This window comes from Sciurus carolinensis, chromosome 14 (genome assembly GCF_902686445.1).
Source record: "Sciurus carolinensis chromosome 14, mSciCar1.2, whole genome shotgun sequence".
NCBI classification, from domain to species: Eukaryota; Metazoa; Chordata; class Mammalia; order Rodentia; family Sciuridae; genus Sciurus; species Sciurus carolinensis.
Window position 1 is genome coordinate 21,446,569 of NC_062226.1, and position 23,747 is coordinate 21,470,315.

The 23,747-nt window shown below is 34.4% G+C and overlaps 1 protein-coding gene and 1 non-coding gene across 7 annotated transcripts in view; both read left to right on the forward strand.

Annotated features, from left to right (window-relative positions):
* Positions 1-23,747, forward strand: part of Ptbp3 (polypyrimidine tract binding protein 3) — a 94,736-nt gene that overhangs the window by 21,883 nt on the left and 49,106 nt on the right. For 3 of the 6 annotated variants that reach the window (XM_047524221.1, XM_047524224.1, XM_047524220.1), the window contains 2 exons: positions 13,921-14,005; positions 17,554-17,592. In XM_047524221.1, the coding sequence (XP_047380177.1) occupies positions 13,921-14,005; positions 17,554-17,592 (124 nt within the window). The remainder of the gene's footprint in view (positions 1-13,920; positions 14,006-17,553; positions 17,593-23,747) is intronic. The other 3 variants (XM_047524223.1, XM_047524225.1, XM_047524222.1) reach the window with 1 other exon arrangement.
* Trnaa-ugc (transfer RNA alanine (anticodon UGC)) lies at positions 18,720-18,798 on the forward strand. The gene has a single exon. It is a non-coding gene; the product is annotated as a tRNA-Ala (tRNA).

Here is a 23,747-nt window from a genome sequence, read left to right on the forward strand (position 1 = left end):
GTCCATTTCTATTTTGTCTGAGATGTTGGTTTTCATCCTTTATTTCTATTGGCATAGTCTTTTTTCTTCTCAAGTTCTAGAAGCTCCTTGTAAAATAGAGAGGTAAACCCTTTGCCTATAATGAACTGTAAATATTTTTCTCAGTATCATTTGATTTGCTTATGAAGTTTTCTGTCATATCAAAGCTTTTTATTTTTGGATAACTGAATTTATTGTTGTTCTTTAGCTCTGGATTTTAAGTCATAGTTAGGCTTTTCCTGTTTGAGGGCTATAAAGGACTTATATTTTCTTCTAATACTTGTCTGATTTTTTTTTTTAAACATTTAGATCTTGATGCATTTGGACTTCTAGTGAGGATTTAAGATATGGATGGAGTCATTATTATCTTCAGATGGTTCCTCAGTTGTCATTTATAATAAAGTCCATTTTCTCCTCTGTAAATTAATGATATATTTTGGTATTTAACTGTTGCTAAACAGTTGTATATCATGATTGCATGTCATGACCATTGGTATAAGACCCTTGCTGTTCTGATTGTCATTTAACCTCAGAATGACTTCAATTAGGACTGGGTGAGGAGTGGAACTTCTTTTAAATTATAGCGGTTAAGGCCTTTGTGCACTTTTGTGTGTAATCCTTACCAGCAACACTGAAGAAAATAATTTTTTATTTTCCCTATTTCAGGTTGGAAACTGAGGTGAAAATATACCAAATAACTTATCCATCACACAATTAGTGGAGCTAGGAATTGAATCCAAGTGCCTGACCTCCCTAGCCTGTATTATTTAACCCCTATGATGTTGTATCTGTCTCTGATTTTTTGTTGGCATTGTAGTCTTTTAGAGTCTTCCTCTTCCAAATCCATTGCTAATGGAAATAGAACTTTAATTTTGAAGAAGCGTGGGTTCCATTGTTAGGAGAGAACTCTTTAAAAAAAAAGTTAAAACTTGGTTATTTAGGCTTGGCAGATAGCATGTTATATAGCAGGACTGAGGTTGCTTTCCTTAGAAAGGTTATTTGTGCAGGGGGCGGGATGGCACATGCCTGTAATCCCAACAGTTTGGGAGGCTGAGGCTGGAGAAGTGTGAGTTCAGAACCAGCCTCCACAAAACCAAGGAGCTAAGCAACTCAGTGAGACCCTGTGTCTAAATAAAATATGAAAAATAGGGCTGGGGATATGGCTCAGTGGTCAAGTGCCCCTGAGTTTAATCCCGGGTATACCCCTGACCCCAGGAGAAAAAGCCAAAGGTTGCTGGTAAGGTTGACCCATGACTGGTGCTTGGGAACCTGACTGGTAAACAGATCCTACATTGTTTTGAACCTTTCCTTAAGTTAGAATTCTGGAAGATTAACTCATTTGTGCTCAATTACAAGTTCATATAGGAACTTCACATTTAACAACCTTACAGCTAGTGACGACATATTGGAGCAATAACAGCAACAACCGCCATGGAGCAATAGTACCCCAAGAGAATCACCCCTTTAGACTGAGCAAGTACTCTTGAGGTTTTAGAATTTATCTTTTGAACTATGGGTGTAGCTCAGTGGTAAGGCATTTACCTAGCATACATAAGGCCTGGGTTCAGTTCCAGTACTATACACACACACAAGTAAAAGGAAAAAAGAATTTATCTTTTAGGATAAGACTCCTGCCCAAGAATATGAGATATTTTCTTGAAGAGTTGGATACCAGTTTCCAATGAACTATGTAGCCAAACCCATAGTCATATATTTCAGCACCTCTATAAATTATCAATAGATTGGTAGAACGCCAGTATTCTTACCAGTCCTACTCATTCTCCTCCCTTAGTTTAAAAAAAAAAAAAAAGGCATTAACCCTTGTCTTGCTAGGTAGCAGTATACAAGAAGTTCTTTTAAAAAGGAATCTTGCATATCTATTAAAATGTTAGATCAATTTTATAAAAAGGATACCAAATTTAACAAATGTTCTCTATGTTTTCCTAGCCTAGTACCTTAGGTCACACAGGGAATAAGTGACAGGCTGGACTCAAAGGTTTATTTCCAAAGCTTTTTCTTTGTTTTCTATGCCATGGTGTGTGTTTGGCTTTGGAGTAATTAATGTCCCAGATGGTATTTGGTTAATGGTTCCATTTTTTGGAAATTGGTTTATTCTGTATCATAGAATTGGAGATGAAAGCATAACTTCCAGTCTACTAAAATAGTAAAGTATATTTCTAGTTTCACCAAATTTAAGAGGCAGTTGGAGAACTTCCTTTTGTCACACATTAGAATTTCATCTGTTGGGTCTCATTACAGTTCACTCTGATTTCTTAATTTCTTTCTTGAATTAAACATGAATCCTAAGGTCATTAGGTATAGCTATTATAAAATTCGGAGGTATTTGCAAATCACTAAATGATATAAGAAATATTTTAAAATTTAATTTTTGTACATAATTTTTGGGATTGTAGTATTTTCAGTAATGATCAGTAGTAGAATTGACCTAGAGCCTCATGATATGTATGTAGTTGGATGATCCATCAGTTGGACTTGAGACAAATATCAAAATTTTTAAGGTTAATTTTTTTTGCCAAGTGAAAATAGCCCCTTTCCCTCTAATCAGTTAATTTTTAAATGTGATAAATATGAGAAAGTAAAAAGCTAGATACAATAATCTCTGCTGACATTTAAGTGAATTTGCTTTGAAACCTTTACATGTATGCACATAGCGTATGTATTTTTATTTACTAATTTTTATAGAAGTGGAAAATATTATAGCATCCCTGGATTAAATCGCCCCCAGTACCCAAAAAGGGTAGGGGGCTAAAAACTATAATACATGTTATATTTATTTGTTAGAAATAGCATTGTGGAGCTGGGGTTGTAGCTCAGTGGTAGAACACTTGCCTAGCATGTGTGAGGCACTAGATTCAATCCTCAGCACCACATAAAAATAAAAATAAATAAAATAAAGGTCCTTTGACAACTAAAAAAATGTTTTAAGGAAAAAAACAAAGAAATAGCATTTGTAAATAGTTTTATGACAGTTGTCTTTGTTTTTCTACAAGTATGGTAGAAAACTTGGGTTTTTTTTTTCCTTTAGTACTGGGAATTGAACGCAGGGGTGCTCTACCACTGAGCTATACCCACAGCCCTTTTTATTTTTATTTTTTTTGAGACAGGGTCTGACTGAGTTGCTCAGGCTGCCCCAAAACTTGTGATCCTTCTGCCTCAGTCTTCCTAGTTGCTGAGATGACAGGTTTGTGCCACATCACCTAACTGAGAAATTTTAAAATTATCTTACAGAGATTTCTTTCACATGGAATTAATATGGTCATATGGTTTCAGAGTTAAACACTTATATTCTGTTAGTTATCACCTTGTGAAAAGACTCTTCAGAGAGATCCAGAATGTAAATGTAGAAGGAAAAGGGGTAGAGCTAGTATTTTTAACAATTTGTACCAGTGCTGGTCAGTATTTAATTCTTGGAATTTTGTAAAGATTCAATACATTGATTTTAAGGCCCCCCTTTTTTTTTCCATACAATTTCTGACATCAGGATGCATCCTAAAGTTGATAGATATAATTTAATTGGCAGCACTTTTTCCTTTTAGATGTTAGATAAAATGATGGGTTCTTCAAATCAAAGACTTCTTAGCTTACATAAAATAGTACTATAAAAAGTATTTTGAATAGTTTGTGGCATATACTAAGCAATCCATACTAGTTATCATTGTATTTTGTTTCTTTTGCTCTTAGAAAGGGTAACTATCGCCATGTATTGTCACTTAAGTTCTGATATGATGTCAACGTGTAGAATAAATAAATCACAGGGTTGGTGTAAAATTGAGGGGAAATTTGTATGAAATGATGACAAACAGGTTTCTGGGTTGAAAAATAAATTGAACCTAGTGATACTACTGCTGTTAATGCTGCTCCTGCTCCCCCTGTCCTCCTCCTTGACCTCCCCACTCTTATCTGATAGGCTAAAATGAATCATAGCTTATTCTTGAATTTCACACGTACTTTAGCTGTGATCTGAAGTTAAGCGTGAGTTAATGATTTATTTTCAGAATCTTACATTTTATTTCAGTGTCTGTTTTTCAGTTGCGTGGGTTGCCTTTTATCATATTAATACTCTCACTTTAATGCTAAATAAAACCAATTCCCATCAAATTTGATAATGAAACACTTTATATTTGTGCTGCCTAATTACATTATTCCTTTGCCTTGTTGAGCCTGTGTATTTTTTTCCTCTTCAATCAGGAAAGATCTTCAATAATTGATACTTGAGGGAAGTGAAGCTGATTGGTGTGTTGATACAGCCAGAGAGCTAACAAGTCCACAGGAAACTGCTGGACTTAATGTAAATTTACTGTGTGTTTCTAAGGAGACTGTTGATCCACTAGTGTCTGTTCTCCCTCCCTGTGATATCTTCATTATTTGGCCTGTTAAGGCCACCTTTGTGTACTATTAATTGTTGATACAAAGTCCCCCCTCTTCTCCTTTTAAACAATTTTGTTTTCTTGGTAGTCTATAATCACTCATCTTGCCAAGTTGTCTTTCATTTTTTAAGTCTTTCATTGTGCTGGAATATTTTGCATTCTTCCCTTAACCTGTATTTGTTATAGCAGTTGAACCTAATGAGAGAAATATTCGATTTTACTTAGGTCTGCATTATTTCTCCTCTACTATTAAGGACAATTGCTGACAGACGTTTAGGGTATAAATATTAAGTGTAATTTTCAGAAAAAAAATCATACCAAAGTAGCCTGTAATCATACATGGGTATGTTTTTAGGAGAAAATTTATGTCTAGAAAAGAAAGGTTTTATTTCTTTATTAAAAGGAATATAGAACAAATTATTTTTTATCATGTTTACAAAGTAACAAAACTTGGGATTTAAGCTTTATAATATGAAAGTTTTGTTTTCTGTAACTTGAAAATGAATTCTTGGGGGGAGAAACTTGGCCAGTAAATTGTAGTTTAAGAATGTTTTGGGCTGGTGATATAGTTCAGTTGGTTGAGTGCTTGCCTCTCAAGCCCAAGGCCCTGGGTTCAAATCCCCAGTACCGCAAAAAAAAAAAAAAAAAAAATGTTTTAGGGAACTGGGGATATAGCTCAGTTGGTAGAGTGCTTGCCTTGCACTTGCAAGCACAAGGCCCTGGGTTCAATCCCCAGCTCCGCAAAAAAAAAAAAAAAAAATGTTTTATGATTGCATTTACAAATGTAAGCTCTTTTTATTCTTTTCTTTATCATATTCTGAAATTACTAGGGTAAACACATGTAACCACTATCATAAAAAAATATTATTATTATTTAAAAAATATTTTTAGTTGTAGATGGGCATAGTACTGTAATTTATTTATCCTTATGTGGTGCTGAGGGTCAAACCCGGTGTCTCACACATTTGAGGCAAGCGCTCTACCACTGAGCTACAACCCCAGCCCGTATCATAATTATTAGAGTCTTGTTTATTCTGTGTGATGAGTGATAAACCCTATCACTAATGAACAGGTTTCCAGATATAAAAAGTCAGAGCTTTTTGTCTTTATTGTGTAATAAGACAATTAAAATATCTGTCTCAGTATATCACTTGATACTTACTATAGGGTTTCCTTATGCATTATTTAAGGTATGTTTTATTCCATTTTTAAAAGCTCTTTGTATTATTGAAAGAGCTAGTTGAATTATCCAACTTTGTTGTTTATTTTGAGGAATCTTGCAGTGTTCACCATTTCCTTATTTAATTGATATTTTGTGTGGATATTTTGAATGTGACAGTTAAGATGTTATGTTAATTTAAGATACAGAAATTTAATTTTCTGATTTTTCTATGCTTGAATATTATTATCACATTTTCCATCTAATTTTTTTTACAGTTAGAAGTTCAGTGGTAATTCAAAGGTTCTAGAATAAAGTTTTAAAAGTTTCATTAAATGAATAATTTTATTATATTTAATGATTCATCATTTAACCCTGTGAAGAGTTAGGTCACTTGTGAAATCATGAGACAGTTCACGAAAGTCTTGTTTTTATTTCTGACACCACTTGTGAGTCTAGGTAGTTCTCCAAACTGTTACCCTCAAGTCTGATAATTTACTAGGACACACAACACACTTGAAAGCTAGTAAACTGGTTTACTACATTGAAAGGATACAGATTAAAATCAACCAGGAGAAGCATCATATAAGGTAGAGTCCAGGCAAATAACCAAACTTGGAGCTTCCATAGTGTTCTCCCCATGAATACATTACTTTCTTAGCTTCAGTGTGTGGCAGTAGGTGTGGTGCGTTGTCAACCAGGAAAGCTCACAAGAGCTTTGGTATTTACAGTTTATATCGGGGCTCCATTATGTGAGAATAATTGGTTTCCCACAAGGATTATCTCCATCTAACATCCCCAGCTGCTCCAGGCATGACCCACAGGCCCCTAACCTAAATGATGTGTAGTCAGCTCCCATACTAAGGACTGTCTGGTGGCCCAAAAGGCAGCCCTCTTAGACATGACATTCCAAGAGCTTAGAGATTGCTTTCCAGGAGAGGACAAAAGAAAAGCTACACCTCTCTTTGGGCAAGGTTAAATTCTTTGTTACTCAAACACTGAGTCATATTAAAATGAGACAATTATGTGCTAATTTAACAGTATTTGGAAGACCTCCTGCAGAAATACAATGCTTCTTAGTAGTCACTCAGTGTAGTAGTAACTTGAAATTATTCTACATTGTTCTATGGGAATTGGAGTTTTTTTTGCAGCTGTTACAGTTTAGATATTGAGGTGTTCCCCCCTAAAGCTTGTGTATGAGGCAACTCAAGAAGGTTTAGAGGTGAAGTGATTGCTTTATGAGAACTTTAACCCATAATCCCCTGATAGGGATTAACTGAGTAGTAACTGTAGGCTGGTAGGGTGTGACTGAAGGAGGTGGGTCACTGGGGGCGTACCTTCGGGGTGTATAGTTGTTGAGCTGAACTTAGTCTTTCTCTGCTTCCTTGTGTGATATCTTGAGCCACTTGACTATATACTCCTCCATCATGATGTTCAGCTTTACATTTGAACTGCGAGCTATCTATGGACTGAGACCTCTGAAACTGTGAGCCCTCAAGTAACTATTCCTCCTCTAATTGTTCTTGTCAGGTCTTTTGGTCCCAGCAATAAAAAAGCTGACTAAAACTGCAGCTTTACTTTTTGTATAATCAAAAATTATCTGTTTTACTTCTGAACATTATTCTACAGATAAAATACAAAATCCAGGAAAAAAAATGCTGTTTTTCCCCGCATTTTTAATTGGTACATTATAGTTGTACGTAAGGATTTGTTGTTACATATTCATACATGCACACAATATAACAATATAATTTAGCCAGTATCACTCCCCAGCACAGTATCACTCCTCATCCCTCCCTATCTGCCACCCCTTGGTTGCTTTCCTCTACTAGTCTCCCTTTGATTTTTTAGGAGGTCCACCCCACCTTTCTTTTCCTTTTACTTCTCTAGCTTGTGCAAATGAGAGAAAACATAGGACCCTTGACCTCAGTTTGATTTATTTCACTTAACATGATGGTCCTCTAGTTCCATACATTTTCCTGCAAATGACATAGTTTTATTTTTCTTTATGGCTGAATAAAATTCCATTGTGTGTATATACCAGGTTTTCTTTATCCATTCATCCACTGATGGACACCTGGACTGGTTCTATAGTTCGAATCATGAATTGTGCTGTTGTAAACATGAGTATGCCTGTATAACTGTGGTAAGACAACTTTAATTCTTCAGGGTAAAATACTGATGAGTGGCATAGCTGCGTCATGTTATGGTTTCTTTCCTAGTCTTTTGAGGAACCTCCCTGCTGATTTCCATAGTAGTCATAGTAATTTACAGTCCCAACAATGGTGTAAAAAAATGTTCCTTTTCTTCCACATCCTCTGCAGCATTTATTATTTGTATACTTGGTGACTGCTGTGTTTTGACTGGTGTGAGATGAAATCTCAGTGTAGTTTTGATTTGTATTTCCTTAACCGTTAATGATATTGAACATTTTTTCTTTTATTTATTGGCCATTTGTATTCTTTTGAGAAGTGTCTAATTCATCAGCCCATTTATAAATTAGATTATTTGATTTTTTTGATGTGAAGTTTTTTGAGCTTTATGTGTTCTAAATATTAATCCTCTGTCAGAAGAGTAGCTAGCAAAAATTCCTCCCATTCTACAGATAAAAATACAGGGGAAAAAAATGCTGTCCTAAAAGAATTATTGCAGCATAATTTATAGTGATAATTGGAAGCACAGTTACTTAATAATAGGAAAGTAATTATGGGTGACAATTTTAAAAATAATGGTAAAGTACCAACTTGAAAAAACTTATCAGTTGAACGGGTTATAGACTCAGATTAACATTGTAACTTCATAAAATGCATATTAAGATGAATGAATAGGTGTTGGAGAGGATGTGGGGAAAAAGATACACTCATACATTGCTGGTGGGGCTGCAAATTAGTGCAGCCACTCTGGAAAGCAGTGTGGGGATTCCTTAGAAAACTTGGACCCACCATTTGACCCAGCTATGCCACTCCTCGGCCTATACCCAAAGGACTTAAAATCAGCATACTACAGAGATACAGCTACATCAATGTTCATAGCTGCTCAATTCACAATAGCCAGATTGTGGAATCAACCTAGATGTCCTTCAGTTGATGAATGGATAAAGAAACTGTGGTATATATACACAATGGAATATTACTCAGCTATAAAGAATAATAAAATTATGGCATTTGCAGGCAAATGGATGAAATTGGAGAATATCATGCTAAGTGAGATAAGCCAATCTCAAAAAACCAAAGGACAAATGATCTCACTGATAAGCGGATGATGACACATAATGGGGGGTTGGAGGGGGGCAAGAATGGAGGAAGGAGGGACTGTATAGAGGGAAAAGGGGTGGGAGGGGTGGGGGGGGAAGGAAAAAATAACAGAATGAATCAAACACCATTACCCTATGTAAATGTATGATTACACAAATGGTATGCTGTTAACTCCATGTATAAACAGAAGCAACATGTATCCCATTTGTTTACAATAAAAATAAATTAAAAAAAACAACAAAAAAGAGATGAATGAATTATCAAAATGACAAATGATTCTGAGGTAATTGGATAAGTATGCATAGGTGTTTAAATAAGGATAATTACATAAAAAGGACATTTTCCCCCTTAAATATCACAATATTTTATCAAAATCAAGTCTTTTATAATTTATCCGAGAGAAGGAACTTTTTAAAAAAATAGTAAGGAAATATTTCCTTTTGAAATTTTGGAAAGTTTTATTTTAAAAAAACTTTTTTTAGTTGTAGATAGACACAGTACCTTTTTTTTCATTCATTTTATGTGGTGCTGAGGATGGAACCCAGTGCCTCACACATGCGGCATAAGCACTCCATCACTGAGCCACAATCCCAGCCTGCAAGTTTTCCTTATTGAAAGAAAAATTCACATTTTTAGGTGATTACTTTCCAGTATTGCATTGAATATAAGTAACTGGTATATATAACTTTGAAAAGGACCAAGTAATCGTTAAACTTATTGCCAGTATTTAATGAAACCTATATATTAGAAATAATGATCTTCAGAGAAACCCATTAGAGTGGGTACCATAATGATTCATGTTTTATAAATGAGCAAACTGAGTCTTAAAGAGGTTAAAAGGTAATTTAAGTTTGTGGAGCCTAAATTCAAACCTAGATTTGATTTATTCTAGAAGACTACATTTTTAATTGCATTACTATTCTGCTCTATGTTCAGTACAGAATCTGTTATGGTGGTTCTCAGTTGGTTACATGTTACAATCATCTATGGAAATTTGGAAGTGTCTAGGTGTCTAGGCTCCATCCTAGACCTGTGGGTTAAGAATCTCTGGGGCGGGACCGGTATATAGCATTTATTTTTAAGCTGGACATAGGATTATAATGCACAGTCAAGGCAGAGACATGTTAAAGCTGACACCATAGGTTAATGATGGAATACAGTCTAGTATAAGGTACAATAATAGAGCTCAAAGTAGCTGAGAAAAAATTTTGTATACACATTTGAAAAAAATTGAAACTGATGGTTATACATATGGAAAGAATATATTATATGAACTGTACTAAAGTTCTAGAACTACATGCACTGTAATGTTGAAAAACAAATTAAGTTGAACTTTTTTACTTTTGGGATGAAAACATTTTCAAGAATGTATTACTGTTGTCTGTGACCAGTACATAGGACTGGATATGTAGTGAAGAGGTAGTGTTTGAGGCAGCAGAGGAGGATAAAAACAGGCAGCATAAATACTGATGTGTTTAGGAAAATTATATGACTGAGAAGGGGATCTAGATCAGAACCTTTAATTGCTATCACAGTACATTTAAACTTGATTCAGTAAACAACAGAAAATAATTTCATTTTAATGTTGGAGATTTATTTGGTAGGAAATTGGGTAACCATTTATTGAATGACATAGTAGTAGAACAAACATGAGTGAATTACTCTCTCAAAAAAAATGTATTATTTTGGTGGTACCAGGGATTGATCCCAGGGGCATTTAACCACTGAGCCATGTCCCCAGTCCTTTGTTATGTTTTATTTAGAGATAGGGTCTTGCCCAGTTGCTTAGGTACTTGCTAAGTTACTGAGGCTGACTTTGAACTCTTGATCCCCTGCCTGAGCCTCCTGGCTGCTGGGATTACAGATGCCTGCTGGGATTACAGATGTGCACCCACAATACCCAGCACTTTCTCTCAAATTAAAACTGAAATGGCATGTGTGCATTGTGAAGACTGCCATGAACTTTTTGAATTCTTAGCTGGCAAGCTGTGGCTGTAACCTGTGTTCACAGTTAAATGACTTTTCTAGAAGTCTTTCAGGTAATCAGGTGTATCCAAGAGAGTGCTTTCTTGAACATTTCCTTCTTCGAGTTTTTTTTTTTTTTTAATATCAAAATTATAGAAATAGTTCCTTACAGCAGGTAATGTGTTTGGATGGTAGAAAGGTGTTTGCATTTTTTACTTTCTAATCCTTCCCTGGATATGTTCGACTTTTGAATTATTTATTTTTGCACCAATCTCGCATTTATTCCTTTGGTCAATTTCTTATTTGCCTCTTCCTTGAATATTATATCCCTTTGTATTTAGGAGAGGTTACTATATGAAGAGATATTTGCTCAAAATTTAAAATTGTTTAATTTTTCTGGTGTATGTAGTCTCTCTTTTATAATTATAGTTTCTCTTCTTTTTTTTTTTAACCTTACAAATAGATTCCCATAAGGAATCCATGTGGTTCTGTTTTGAATATTGTTCATCTTTAAAGCATAGTGTGGGGGATGAGCGGTGACAGTGAATCGTGGGAGGATTAAGCACGGGTTAGGTAGTAATGACTAGTCTAGGAAGAAGCCTCTCAAGCCAGTAGGAGTTTTCTGGCTCAGAATGAAGTATCTCTCATCATAGATTATTGTTTTTATTTTTCTTTTAAATTTTTAAACAATTAGAGATTCACAGCAAATTTTAAAAATACCATAGAAAGGACCTGTGAACACTTCACCAAGTTTCTGAATGCTTATGTCTTGCATAATTATAGTATATCATTAAAACAAAGATGGTGATATTCATAAAATGCCTTTATGTGGCATTATTTCCGTATCTATTTTTCTGTTTCATTTTATGGCATGTACAGATTCATGTAACTACCACCAAAATCAAGATACAGAACTAGTCTTTCACCATAAAGATCTCCCTTATGGTACCCTTTTATAATCATACCCACCTCCTCTCCCCAATTGTCTCTACCCACTGCAAATGGCCAATCTGTTTTTCATTTCTATAATTTTGTCACTTTGAGATTGTGGTATGAGTGAAATAATGGGATTTTTTAAGGACTGTCTTTTTTCTTTTTCTTTTCTTTCTTTCTCTCTTTTTTTTTTAAGTCCTGGGTCTCAAAACCAGGTCTCATACAACATGCTAGGCAAACACTCTACCACTGATCTATGATCTCTGAGCCTTCCAAGAGGATATCATCTTTTAAGATAAAAATTTATGTTTAGTGTTTTTCAGAAAATCTCAAAATATACTGTTTTACATTTTTACCAGCAGTGTATTCAAAGAACCAGATTCTTCTACATCCTTGTCAGAGTTTGTCACTATGTTCTATTTTAGTTTAGATAGGTGTGTGGTGATAGGGTCTTTTTTTTTTTCATATTTTTAAAATTGGTGCATTATAGTTATACATATTCATGCAGACTCATGGTCTTAATTGGTGGTGGGGATGCAGTGCTGGGGATTGAGCCCAGGGCCTTGTGCATGATAGGCAAGCATTCTACCAACTGAGTTATATCCCCACACCCCTTAATTTTTATTCAAAGTGGGTTTTTTTTTTTTAATTTGTTTTTGTGATACTGAACATTGAACCCAGAGTACTTTATCACTGGCCTACATCCCCAACCATTTTTACTTTTTAAAAATTTCATTCTGAGATGGGGTCTTGCTGAGTTGCCAAGGTTGGCCTCAAACTTGTCATTCTCCTGCCTTAGACCCCCAAATGGATGGGATTATAGGTTTGTGCCACTGTACCCAGGACACCTGGCCCTTGTTACTCTCTTCATGATGTCTTTGTTAAATAAAAATCTTCTATTGTCTAGTTTGTCAATATTTTACCTTTATAGTTTTGCTTTTTGTTTTTTGGTTAAGAAATCTTTTCCTCCTCCAATAATATGAAGCTATTCTTTTACATTATCTTCTAGAATTGTCTTTTATTTTGCCTTCTACTTTTTTTTTTTTTTTTTTTGTAGCTACAGATGGGAAGAATGCCTTATTTGTTTGTTTTTATGTGGTGCTAAAGATGGTGCCTCACATGTGCTAAAGACTGCCACTGAGCTACAGTCCTACCCGCCTTTTTTTTTTTAAATATGTTTTTAGTTGTAGATGGACACAATACCTTTATTTATTCATTTTTTTATTGGTGCTGAGGATCTAACCCTGTGCCTCACACATGCTAGGCAAGTGGCTTTACCACTGAGCTACAACCCCAGCCTCCCACCCACCTTTTACATTTTAATCTACAATGTTTTGTTGACATTTTAACATACTCTTGCCAGAAAGAGTGCAGATGGTTTCTAATACCAAACTAACTTGATTTTCAGATGAAACATTGATCCTAAACTCACATATATGTAGTAAATACATCTCTTAGTAACACATACTTTACCAAATTCCTCATATATGTAATTCCTCATAAATGTAACCATGTTGGTTACATTTAGATTTTTACTATATTTAAAATTGAAAAAACTTTTACCTTTATCTGCCGGTAGCCAGTGAACTATATTGTCTGTTAATTATCAGGCTGCAAAACTCAATAGGAAAACCTATTCTTTAAGTGAAGCCTAATCTTTTGTGGAATTGAGATTTTTCAGTTTTCTGAATAAAATATTTAAGACACATTACACATTAGAATTAATAGATGAAAAATCACTGATTAGAATTTGCCCAGTATAGAAATACATTGTATTTTGAGTGCTAATTTTTAAAAATATATAGGTATTGAAAAATCAGGATTCTAAGAGGGGAAAAAGAATTACTTGCATATAGATATGTATTATAAAATGAGTGTCAGATTGCAACCCTCTAAATACAGTTAAGTACTTGAGTAATACATCTTGAGGAACTGGATTTGGAGAGGGGATTGGTTGTAAGATTATGCTTCCATTTTTGCAATGGCATTTTTTTTTGAAAACTACTAGTCATGTGAATGTGTTATAATTTTTCCTTATCATACAGTTCACTTCTAACCTTTAGATTTTGTGATTCTCAAGAACTTCCCTTAAATGTTTTCATACTAAAATATTAAGCTAATTAGCTTTTAGTATTTTTAGTAGTAAATGTGAACCATTATTTAAAACCTGTTTCAATAACTGATGATTGGTTTTGCTTTTCAGCGGGGGTCTGATGAGCTTCTTTCTTCTGGTGTTATTAACGGATCTTCTACCATGAACAGTTCGACTCCTTCTACAGGCGTGTATGGTAAGTTTTAATATTTTTCCAGATGTTTTCTTTCTGTGAGTTTTAACATTTTTTATAGTGTTCTTATTTTGCTCATCTTATGAACATATGTTGAAGTGATACTATTTATAATAAAAACTGAAGTTTGTTGTAGTAAGGTACTGTACTGTTTATGTAGATGAAATCACCAGTTACAGCTCTCTTAAGTTTTAAGAATTCCTTTGAATCTAATTTGATGATTTCTTTTTGCTTTCTTTATGTTATATAGTTGTGATAAAACTACTGTCATTAAGTTTGTGACCCCCTCAACTATTGAGTGAAAGAGCTAGATTTAAAATCTGTGTTGAATGATGATGGACTTGGAATAGAAGTATTAAAACTGTGAGACTTTTTTGTTTGGTGGGGCGTGCCGAGGATCGAACACCCAGGATGTGCTCCACCACTGAGCTATATATACCCTCAGCCCCACGTAATCTACATACTACAGGGTACCACTTGATTTTAAAACAACTGCTTTTGAAATGTGAAGGCTACAAAATGGATTGAAAGAGTGCAATACTGGAAGGAGAGTGAACAATTAAGAGGCCATTGCTGTAATACTAATAAGGGATGGTAACTTCACTGTGGCAGTGACAGTTGTGATGGAGAGAATTGGAGATCTTGTAGAAGGTAAAATTGACAGTAATTGGTAATTAATTGAATATTCAGGGGATTCTGACAATGACTTCCAGGTTTTTGGGCTTATACTTTGATAATTATATGAGTGGTGATGCCATTTATTTCTGTCAGAGAATATAGGAAGAACATAAGTTCAGATTTGTATATATTGAGTTTGAGATTCCTGTGGAACATCAAATGAAAATGTCATATGGGCAGTGGTTTCCTGATCTCAACATCACAAGAGAAATTAGGTACTTGTTATCATGCAATTGACAGTGGAAACCATGGGAATGAATAAATTCATTAAAGGTGGAATTTTTATCTGGATCTTTTTGGAATAATATAGCGAATGGATAGATGTCTCTTTTCTGAGCTTACATGGTGTTTGGGAGAATGAACGGCCTCTACTTGAGGGCTCTGTAAGAGAAGTGGTAAATTTTTAATCAGCAAAAAAAATGGAAGAGAACTTAAGAATGCTTGGGAGTTGATGAGCTGTGATATAGCACCCTCCCCACCTTTTTTTGGATACCAGGGATTGAATCCCTGGGCACTTAACCACTGAACCACATCCTCAGCTTCCCCCTCCCCTGCAGTTTTTTAAATTTTAAGACAGGGTCTTGCTAAGTTGCTTAGGACCTTGTTAAAAGTTGCTGAGGCAGCTGGGCATAGTGGCACACGACTGTAATCCCAGTGGCTTGGAAGGCTGAGGCATGAGAGAATCGCAAGTTCAAAGCCAGACTCAGCAACTCAGTGAGACCCTAAGTAACTTGGTGAGACCTTGTCTCTAAATAAAATATAAAAAAGGATTGGGTATGTGGTTCAGGGTTAAGCACCTCTGGGTTCAATACCTGGTTCGCCTAAGAAAAAAAAAAGGTTACTGAGGCAGCTTTGAACTTGGAATCCTCCTGCCTCAGCCTTAAGTCACTGGGCTTATAGTACAGCCTTCTAAAGGACTGAATGGAATGATTTTGTAGGCAGGGTGGCAGCAGTGGATTTGTTCGTGTGTGAACAGAATAATAATATGGATATTGAGACTAAAGCAGACTTCTTAAAAATTGAGCTCACATTAGAATTGTTCAAGGTGCTGTTAAGACAACTGCTGAATTCACCCTGAGAATTTCTAATTCAGAATGTCTGGAATACATCTTGAGAATCTGCTTAATGCTAATATTGCCATTTGAGGAACCCACTTTGAGAACTACATGATGAAAGAAAGTTTGGAACCTGTTCTTAAACCTGATAATCCTTTTGATCTAGTGAACTTTTAAAAACTTTTTTGCTCTTTTTAAAAAAAATTATTTAAATATTTTTTTGTTGTAGATGGACACAATATCTTTATATTATTTATTTTTTTAATGTGGTGCTGAGGATCAAACCCAGAGCCTCACACATGCTAGGCAAGCACTCAACCACTGAGCCACAACCCCAGCCCACTTTTTTGCTCTTATTCATTAGAGTTACACTACAACCCAGGTAAGGCCATGTATTTGTTCTTATTTTAAAACCTCTACTTGGTTATTTATTTATTTATTGGTACTGGGGATTGAACCCAGGGTCGCTTATCCACTGAGCCAAATTCCCAACTCTTTATGTATTTCATTTAGAGAAAGGGTCTTGCTAAGTTGCTGAGCCTAGCTTTGAACTCTTGATCCACCTGCCTCAGCCTCCCAAGTTGCTGGGATTATAGGTGTGTGCTACTGGTCTGGACACCTCTGGTTATTTTGTCTAGTCACGTTTGTGAACTATTGGGATAGATGACCAGAAAGACTTATATTTTGGGTAATGATTTAGGAAAAGAAAAACAAGGTGTGGATGTGAATCAACAGTTTTGTTTTGTTTTGGATTTCTTCTTATATTCCCTATTTCACTTTAGATTCATTGTGTCTCTAGCTTCAGTAGAATTCTATAAGTGGTAACCTTTCTCAGATTTTGACTGTAAGTGTCTATTTCATTACCACTATTGAATGATATTGAATGATAGTTGACTATTTAGGTTGACAGTTATTTTCCTGTTGAATGTACTATTCTGTTTATCTTTTGGCTCTTGTTGAGCAATCAGCCTACTTTAGTCTCAGTTTGTTACTGTATAGGTAGTGTTATTTAAAAATTTTTTATTAGAGCATCATAATTGTACATAGTAATTGGGTTCATTTTGATAAAATTATACATTCAGGGAATTTGATTTTAAGCCCCTTTCCCTGTTTTTTCTACCCTTTCTCCCTACCCCTATTTCTCCCTCCTCTACTCTATTAAATTTCTTTTCTTCTGCATATACTTAAAAGTGAAATTTCTTTTGATGTCTTTATAAAAGAATATAATATGATTTTTGTTAAATTCATTCTATTTATCTTCTCTAGTTATTTTTAACATTTTTCTGTTTTTGTTCTGTGGTTTCACTAGTTATACCTAGATATGGATCCCTGGTTCTCAAAACTTTGTATGTTCCTGAAAATAATTTGGAAACATTGAAAAAAACAGATGCTTGACCTACCTCACACCAATTCCAAAATCTCTGAGGGTGGGGACCTAAGTACTGTTTTTTTTGTTTTGTTTTTGTTTTTGGTGCTGGGGATCGAGCTTGCAAGGCAAGCACTTTTTGTTTTTAAAGCTTAGATGATGCTTCTAAGATACAGCAAGGGTTGAGGACCATTACTGGAGTCTTTTTTTTGTTTTCTACATTTAACCTAAGTTTATTCAGGCTTGCTTTGGGATGGGGACTAGATCATTTGGTAAAAACACAGTAAAAACAAAAAAATATCTTATCATGTACAACTTTTAAACTACAGTAATGATGTACCTTAATTACTTCCATGCACACAAGTTTAACATTACAGTATTTTTAAAAATAAACACAATTAAGACTTCTAGGAGCATTTTATAATAAAGTAATTCCTAATTTTTCTTTGTAGATAGATCAAGCACCTCCAAAATACAAATTCCTATACACAGTGAGTACTTTAGTTGAAATGAATACTTAAGTAAATGAAGGATGTGGGCAGCCTTAGGATAAGCTGATACTATATATTCAGCTAGGTAGGTAACAAACCATAGTGCCAAATGGAAAAAGTGTAGTTGCAAATAAAAATTTTAAACTAAGTTAATTTTATAATTAAATATAGAAATATGCTGATTTGCTAAAATTTATCAGATATGATGTATTAACAATTCGCTATAAAGAATGAATACCAGAACATTTGTAAACAATGAGTCAGTTTGAAAAACTGGAAAATACTAATTAATGAAAAATCTTACGTCCTTCCAGTTACCTCCTTCTGGAATTCTAGTTAAACTTGTATAGGGCCACCTCTTTCTGTCCTGATTTGTCTTATCTCTCCTACATATTTTGTAATCTCTTTCTCCTTAATGTCCTTTGTTTTAGATAATTTCCTTTAAATGGTTTTCTGATTCACTCATAATCTGTTTACCTTTCTCTAATTTGTTGTTTAATTCTTCCATTGAGTATTTGATTTTAGGGCTTGTATTTTTCATTTCTCTTATGTCTATTTGATTCATTTTAAGGTCTTCTTAGGGTTTTTTTTTTTTTTTTTACTTTAGTGGTACCCTATTTTTTTCCTATGATACTTCTTTTTCCCACTTAATTTTTTAATCATTTAAAACTTTTTTTTGAGAGGGGAAGTGGAGGTACTGGTACTGGGTATCAACCCAGGGCCTTGTGCGTTCCAGAGGCAAGAGCTGTACCAGTGAGCTGCATTCCTATCCCCAAACATATAACTTTAAACTTTTTAAAGCTTCAGATTTTACAATTATATGGAGTTCTTAGGGGTACTAAAATTACTGTTTTCTGTTTAATATATGCTAATATTTGTTGATGCTGTGTTCTTTTTCTTTGTATGAATCATAGTTTTTGGTTGTGAGAGTCTTCAGCTGATTTTTTTTTTTTTTCTTCTGTGAGATTCTCAGGTAATTTTGTTTACTTTGCTAGGTTAGTCACTGTATCATCAGCATCTAACATCTTCTAATGTATGTTTGTTTCCTTGGGGATTCCCCTCCAAGAAAGTAGAGAAAATTCACAATCCAAACATTTATAATTTTACCATCAAAATAGACTTCCTGGGCTGGGGAGATAGCTCAGTCGGTAGAGTGCTTGCCTTGCAAGCACAAGGCCCTGGGTTCGATCCCCAGCACCCCCAGCACCGCAACAACAACAACAAGAAAAAATAGACTTCCTTGTTAAATACATTTGGTATATGGAATTCTGATTTTACTTCACCTTCTACTGGGGATATAGCCTGCTGAGGGACTCACTTTTATGAAGTTTTCTCTCTCTCTCTCTCTCTCTTTTTTTTCAGATGAAGAGTCCATCTTCTTGACTGTAATAGACCCAAAGCTTTAAAACTTGAAGTGCTTATTTTTGGCTATTATATTGTTGGCTCTTGGGCCTACCACTCTTTCAGTTCCCTATTGACTTTTGACATCTGAAAAAAAATTTTTTTTACATAATTTTTAGTGTAGTTTAAAATATCTTTGTAATATTTTCTAATATTTATAATTTCCTAAAAGCTTAAAAAATGATTTTGGCATTCCATTATTGACCACTTTCAATAAAGATTTATAATTTACTTTGAGCAAATAACAGAAGTTACAAGGCTTTTTTCTTTTTTCCTTTTTTTTTTTTTGGTGGTGTTGGGAATTAAACCCAGGGCCTTGTGCTTGCAAGGCAAGCACTCTACCAACCAAGGTATATCCCCAGCCCCTATAAGTTTTTTTTTTAATAAGAGTTTAATGCCTTTGTAAGATACTTAATTCTTCAAAGACACAAACACTTTAAAGATGTCATAGCAAAATGAGAGCCATGTATATAATACCTTAGAGAAGGGTCTTTTTTGTATTTAGTTTAGTCTTCATCACAGAAATTTTACAGTTAATCTAAGTACCAATTTAAAAGTATTTTGTAAAATTTGACAACTGAAGTTTCTGTTTCATGTGGTAGAATACTGGTTGTTTGGAAAGAGGAATTAGGTGTGCACCAAAGTAGTTGCAAATACATATCTACACTGTAGTTGCACCAAAATTTATATTATTATCTCCAAAAATAAAATGTCTTTAATGTTGAACTTTTAAACTGAATTTTCATTAATGTCAGATATTTTACTTTAGATAGAATCAACCCTCAGAAGCCTAATTTTGATTCCTTCCAAAGGATCCAAAATTAAGCCAGTATTGGGCAATAACTGATACTCTAATTAGTAGATGATGATAAAACCTATATAATATAACTGTTTGCAAAGTCTATTAATTGAGTTAACAGTAGAGCAACTTCAGAGACCTGTATATTGTCCATGAGAGAGTTGTGGAAAGATTTAGCTTGTCAGTGGTTGAATTTCAGATTTAACTTTTCTATGTGTGGTTTATAAACTAATAGAGGAGGCTATGGCAAAAATTGGACGCTTAAAATAAAAATTGCACTTTAAGCTGTACAGGGTGATAGAACATTGGTGCCAAGGAGTGACTCTTCCGGGCAAACTAGGACCTATGGTTATTCTATTTAGGTGTTGTTTATACTCTTTTAAAAATGTGTCTTAGCTTATTGTGGACTCATCTTCCCAATGAGCTTTAAATTATTTCATGTTGTTCTGAAATAGAATTCCTGTTCCCTCAACATTTACCCATAGATTCTTAGGGATTCTGATTTGATTTAGGTTAATTTCTATATTAATGTAAAATGTTGATCTTTTTGTAGTATTGTTTTCCATGTAGGAAAATGATATGTGAGTCCACATTTTTAGATGTTATTTTAAGTCCTTTGACAACTATGAAAAAGTTTCATACTTGATAAATCCATATGCTGTCCTTTTAAATTTAATCTTAGGAATTAACAGCAGAGATGGTTTATATTATATCCCCATATTATTATTTCTATTCTGTTTAGTAACAGAATCCTAATTTTAGGAGTTGGGGATATAGCTCAGTTGATAGAGTGCTTGCCTCACAAGCACAAGGCCCTGGATTCAAATCCCCAACCCCACCAAAAAAAAAAAAAAAAAAAAAAAAAAAGAATTCTAATTTTTCTTTGGATACATTGCCTCCCAGATTAAACAACTACTTTTGAGTCTTGTAGTTTGATGTGGTTATATGATTATTAAGTCCTGGTTAATGAGATAAAAGTAGATGTATTACATGGGCATCCCTGCATGTTTTTCCTTTCTTCTATCCTGCTGCCTGAAGTAGTTTGTTATGATTTGGGTCTATAATGTCCCTCAAAGGTTCATTTGTTGAAGGCTCTGTGCCTAATGCAGTGATGTTCAGATATGGGACTTTGGGAAGTGATTGAATCATGAGGGCTTTAATGTCATTAGTGGAGTAATTCATTGATAAATTCATAGCTGAATGGTTTATTAGGAGTGAAACTGTAGGTAGCAAGACCTACTTGGAGAAAGTAGATCTTTAGGAGCATGCCTTTGAAGGCTGTATCTTGTCCCTGGCCTCTTCTCTTTCTCTTTGTTTCCCAGCCAACATGAAGTGAACAGCTTTGTTCCACTATACCCTACCCACTATGATATTCTGTGTTACCACAGGCCCATAGCAATGGGGCCAGCTGACCATGGACTGAAACCTCTTAAATCAGAAACTAAAATAAATCTTGGCTCCTTTATGTTTTTTGAGGTATTCTGCTCCAGTTAACACTGAGTTCTAGCTTTCATCTCAGATGATGAGGGTGAAAGTGTCTTTATTAGTCTTGTAATATTATATGCTGTTAGGAGTTAGTACTAATTTCTTATGTTGGGTGTGGTAGGATAGGCCTATAATCCCAGCTGTTTGGAAAGCAGAAATATCAGGATATTTGTGGGTTTGGATGACTAAAATTGTTAAGGTGTGAGTTTTGCGAGTTCTCCCAAAATAAGTACACGATTTCAAGAATTGCTATAAAACTTTGATAATCAAGACAATGTGATAGTGGCAAGTGATGGACATTTAGATTACTTAAACATAGTAGAGTTCAGATTGCCTGGGTCTGGGGACTTTGGAGGGCCTACAAATTGCAAAGGGTCATTAGAAAACATTTTGGGATGATTGATGGTAATGTTCTGTATCTTTAATTTTTGTGGTTGTCAAATTGGGTACGCACATGTGTCCAAACTCATCAAAATCTGCACTTAAGATGTTGATGGATTTTATTATATCTTAAAAGTATATCCTGATAAAGTTAATTGTTAAAAAAAAAAAAAGAAAAAATCCATAACTCCTAAGGTAGTTTTCCTGAAAAATTCCTCCAGTTTTGAAATAATGTATGATTTTTTTTAAAAAGCCATTTCCACATACCTCTTTCAGAACGTGACTAATATGTGGTAAGCATTTGATAGTTTCCAACATGTTTTCTGATAGAATGCAACAAAATTTTTACAAGTTTTTCAAATGCTTACTTTCATATTAAAATTTTCAGAAACTCCATAGTCTCTATCTTTTGTACAGAGAATAATTCTTCAAATTTATTTGTTTGGTGCATTAAAATTTACTTGTTTCATGTTGACTTTTCTTAAATTATGGCTATGTATACATACATTCTCTTTTCAAATCATTTATCAAATCTTCAGATACAAACTTTCTGATCATTTTAATGATTTAGACTTTTAGATTTCATATGATAACATTTTCAGTTAATTTTGGGCATTTTCTTAATTTTGCCAAGTAAGGACATCAGGAGAAAAAATACAGTCATCATTTTGACATCAAAAAAGTAGAAGGAAGTGGGCTGTTGTGGTACACACCTGTAATCCCAGTTATACTTAAGAAACTGAAGCAGGAGGATCATAAGTTCGAGGCCAACTTTGACAATTTAGTAAGACTCTGTTTCAAAATAAAAAATTAAAAGGGCTAGAGATATAACTTGATGGTAGAATGCCCCTGGGTTCAGTCCTCAGTTACTGGGGGAAAAAACAAAAGAATGTAATTAATTAACAAGTAAAACAGCTTTCCTTAAGAATAGCAAGACACTTATTAATAATGTTGTACTAGACATTATGCCAAATATTTGAAAGGTAACTGAAAATTAAACTAATTTTTGTAGCAGTTCTGTTGTTAAACTCATTTTATGGAAGAAGAATCTTGAGGTCCAGTAATGTCAGGTAACTTGTCCAGAATAGGTATCTGGTTTCATAGCCAGCCCAAGTGCTATGCTTCCCTCTTTGCTTCTCCTTCCTTAACATAGCCCAGGTACTTCAATCATACAGATCAATTAACCTAAAATGATGATTTGCAGTAGCATTTTTTTTTGTAGTTGGTCTTCATCTGATAGTGCAACACAAGTGGGAGCTCAAATAACTTGGATTTTGGCATTCGTATTTTCTCAAACTTAGAATTTAAAGAAATAACTTCCACATTATTCTTTTGTTATTTTTGGAATAGTTTAAGTAAGCTGATAGAAGTCTTACTCCTTTAGTATGTTTCTTTAATACTTAACACAGGTTGCAAAAAGGTACAACTTGTAACACTTGTCTGAGTAGTTGATGTTTGGTGTAGTCTAATGACAGTGTTACCATTTCTTATTGTTAGTCCATATAAACCTGTTCATACTATAACAATTTTCAGTTGGTATCAAGTTGCTTAGTCTTTTCTAGGAATTTTAAGACAAACTTTTGAGATTTTTGTGGCTTTAAAGATTAACTTTAGTCTATAATGATATTTTGGAGACTCAACTGAGGCAGTTTTTAAAAACTACAAACTAAAGGACATAAATCGATATTGGGATACTTGTCACAATTTTTAGAACAGGATAATGACATGATAAACTCTTTGAATTAGGTTGATCTGATACTGAATCCTAGGAATATGGGACTAGGCTCACAGGAAGTGAGACTAGAGGAAGAGAGCTAAAAAGGTCAAGATCAAAAGGTGATGTTGGTGATATTGAGAGTGGAACTGGAAGTATGTAATCAGTGGTGATTTTTGAGGGGAAAAAGCTATATTTCTTGGTAATTAATGAAACAGAGGAGAAGGACTACTTTGCTTCCCAGATTAATTAATCTAATAAATATTTGAGTGTCACTTATTCATAATCTGCAGCATTTACTGTATAAAGACTGTATGGCCTACTAAGAATAAATAGTATTGGTGGTAAGATGCTTCCAACATTTACAGAAAGAAT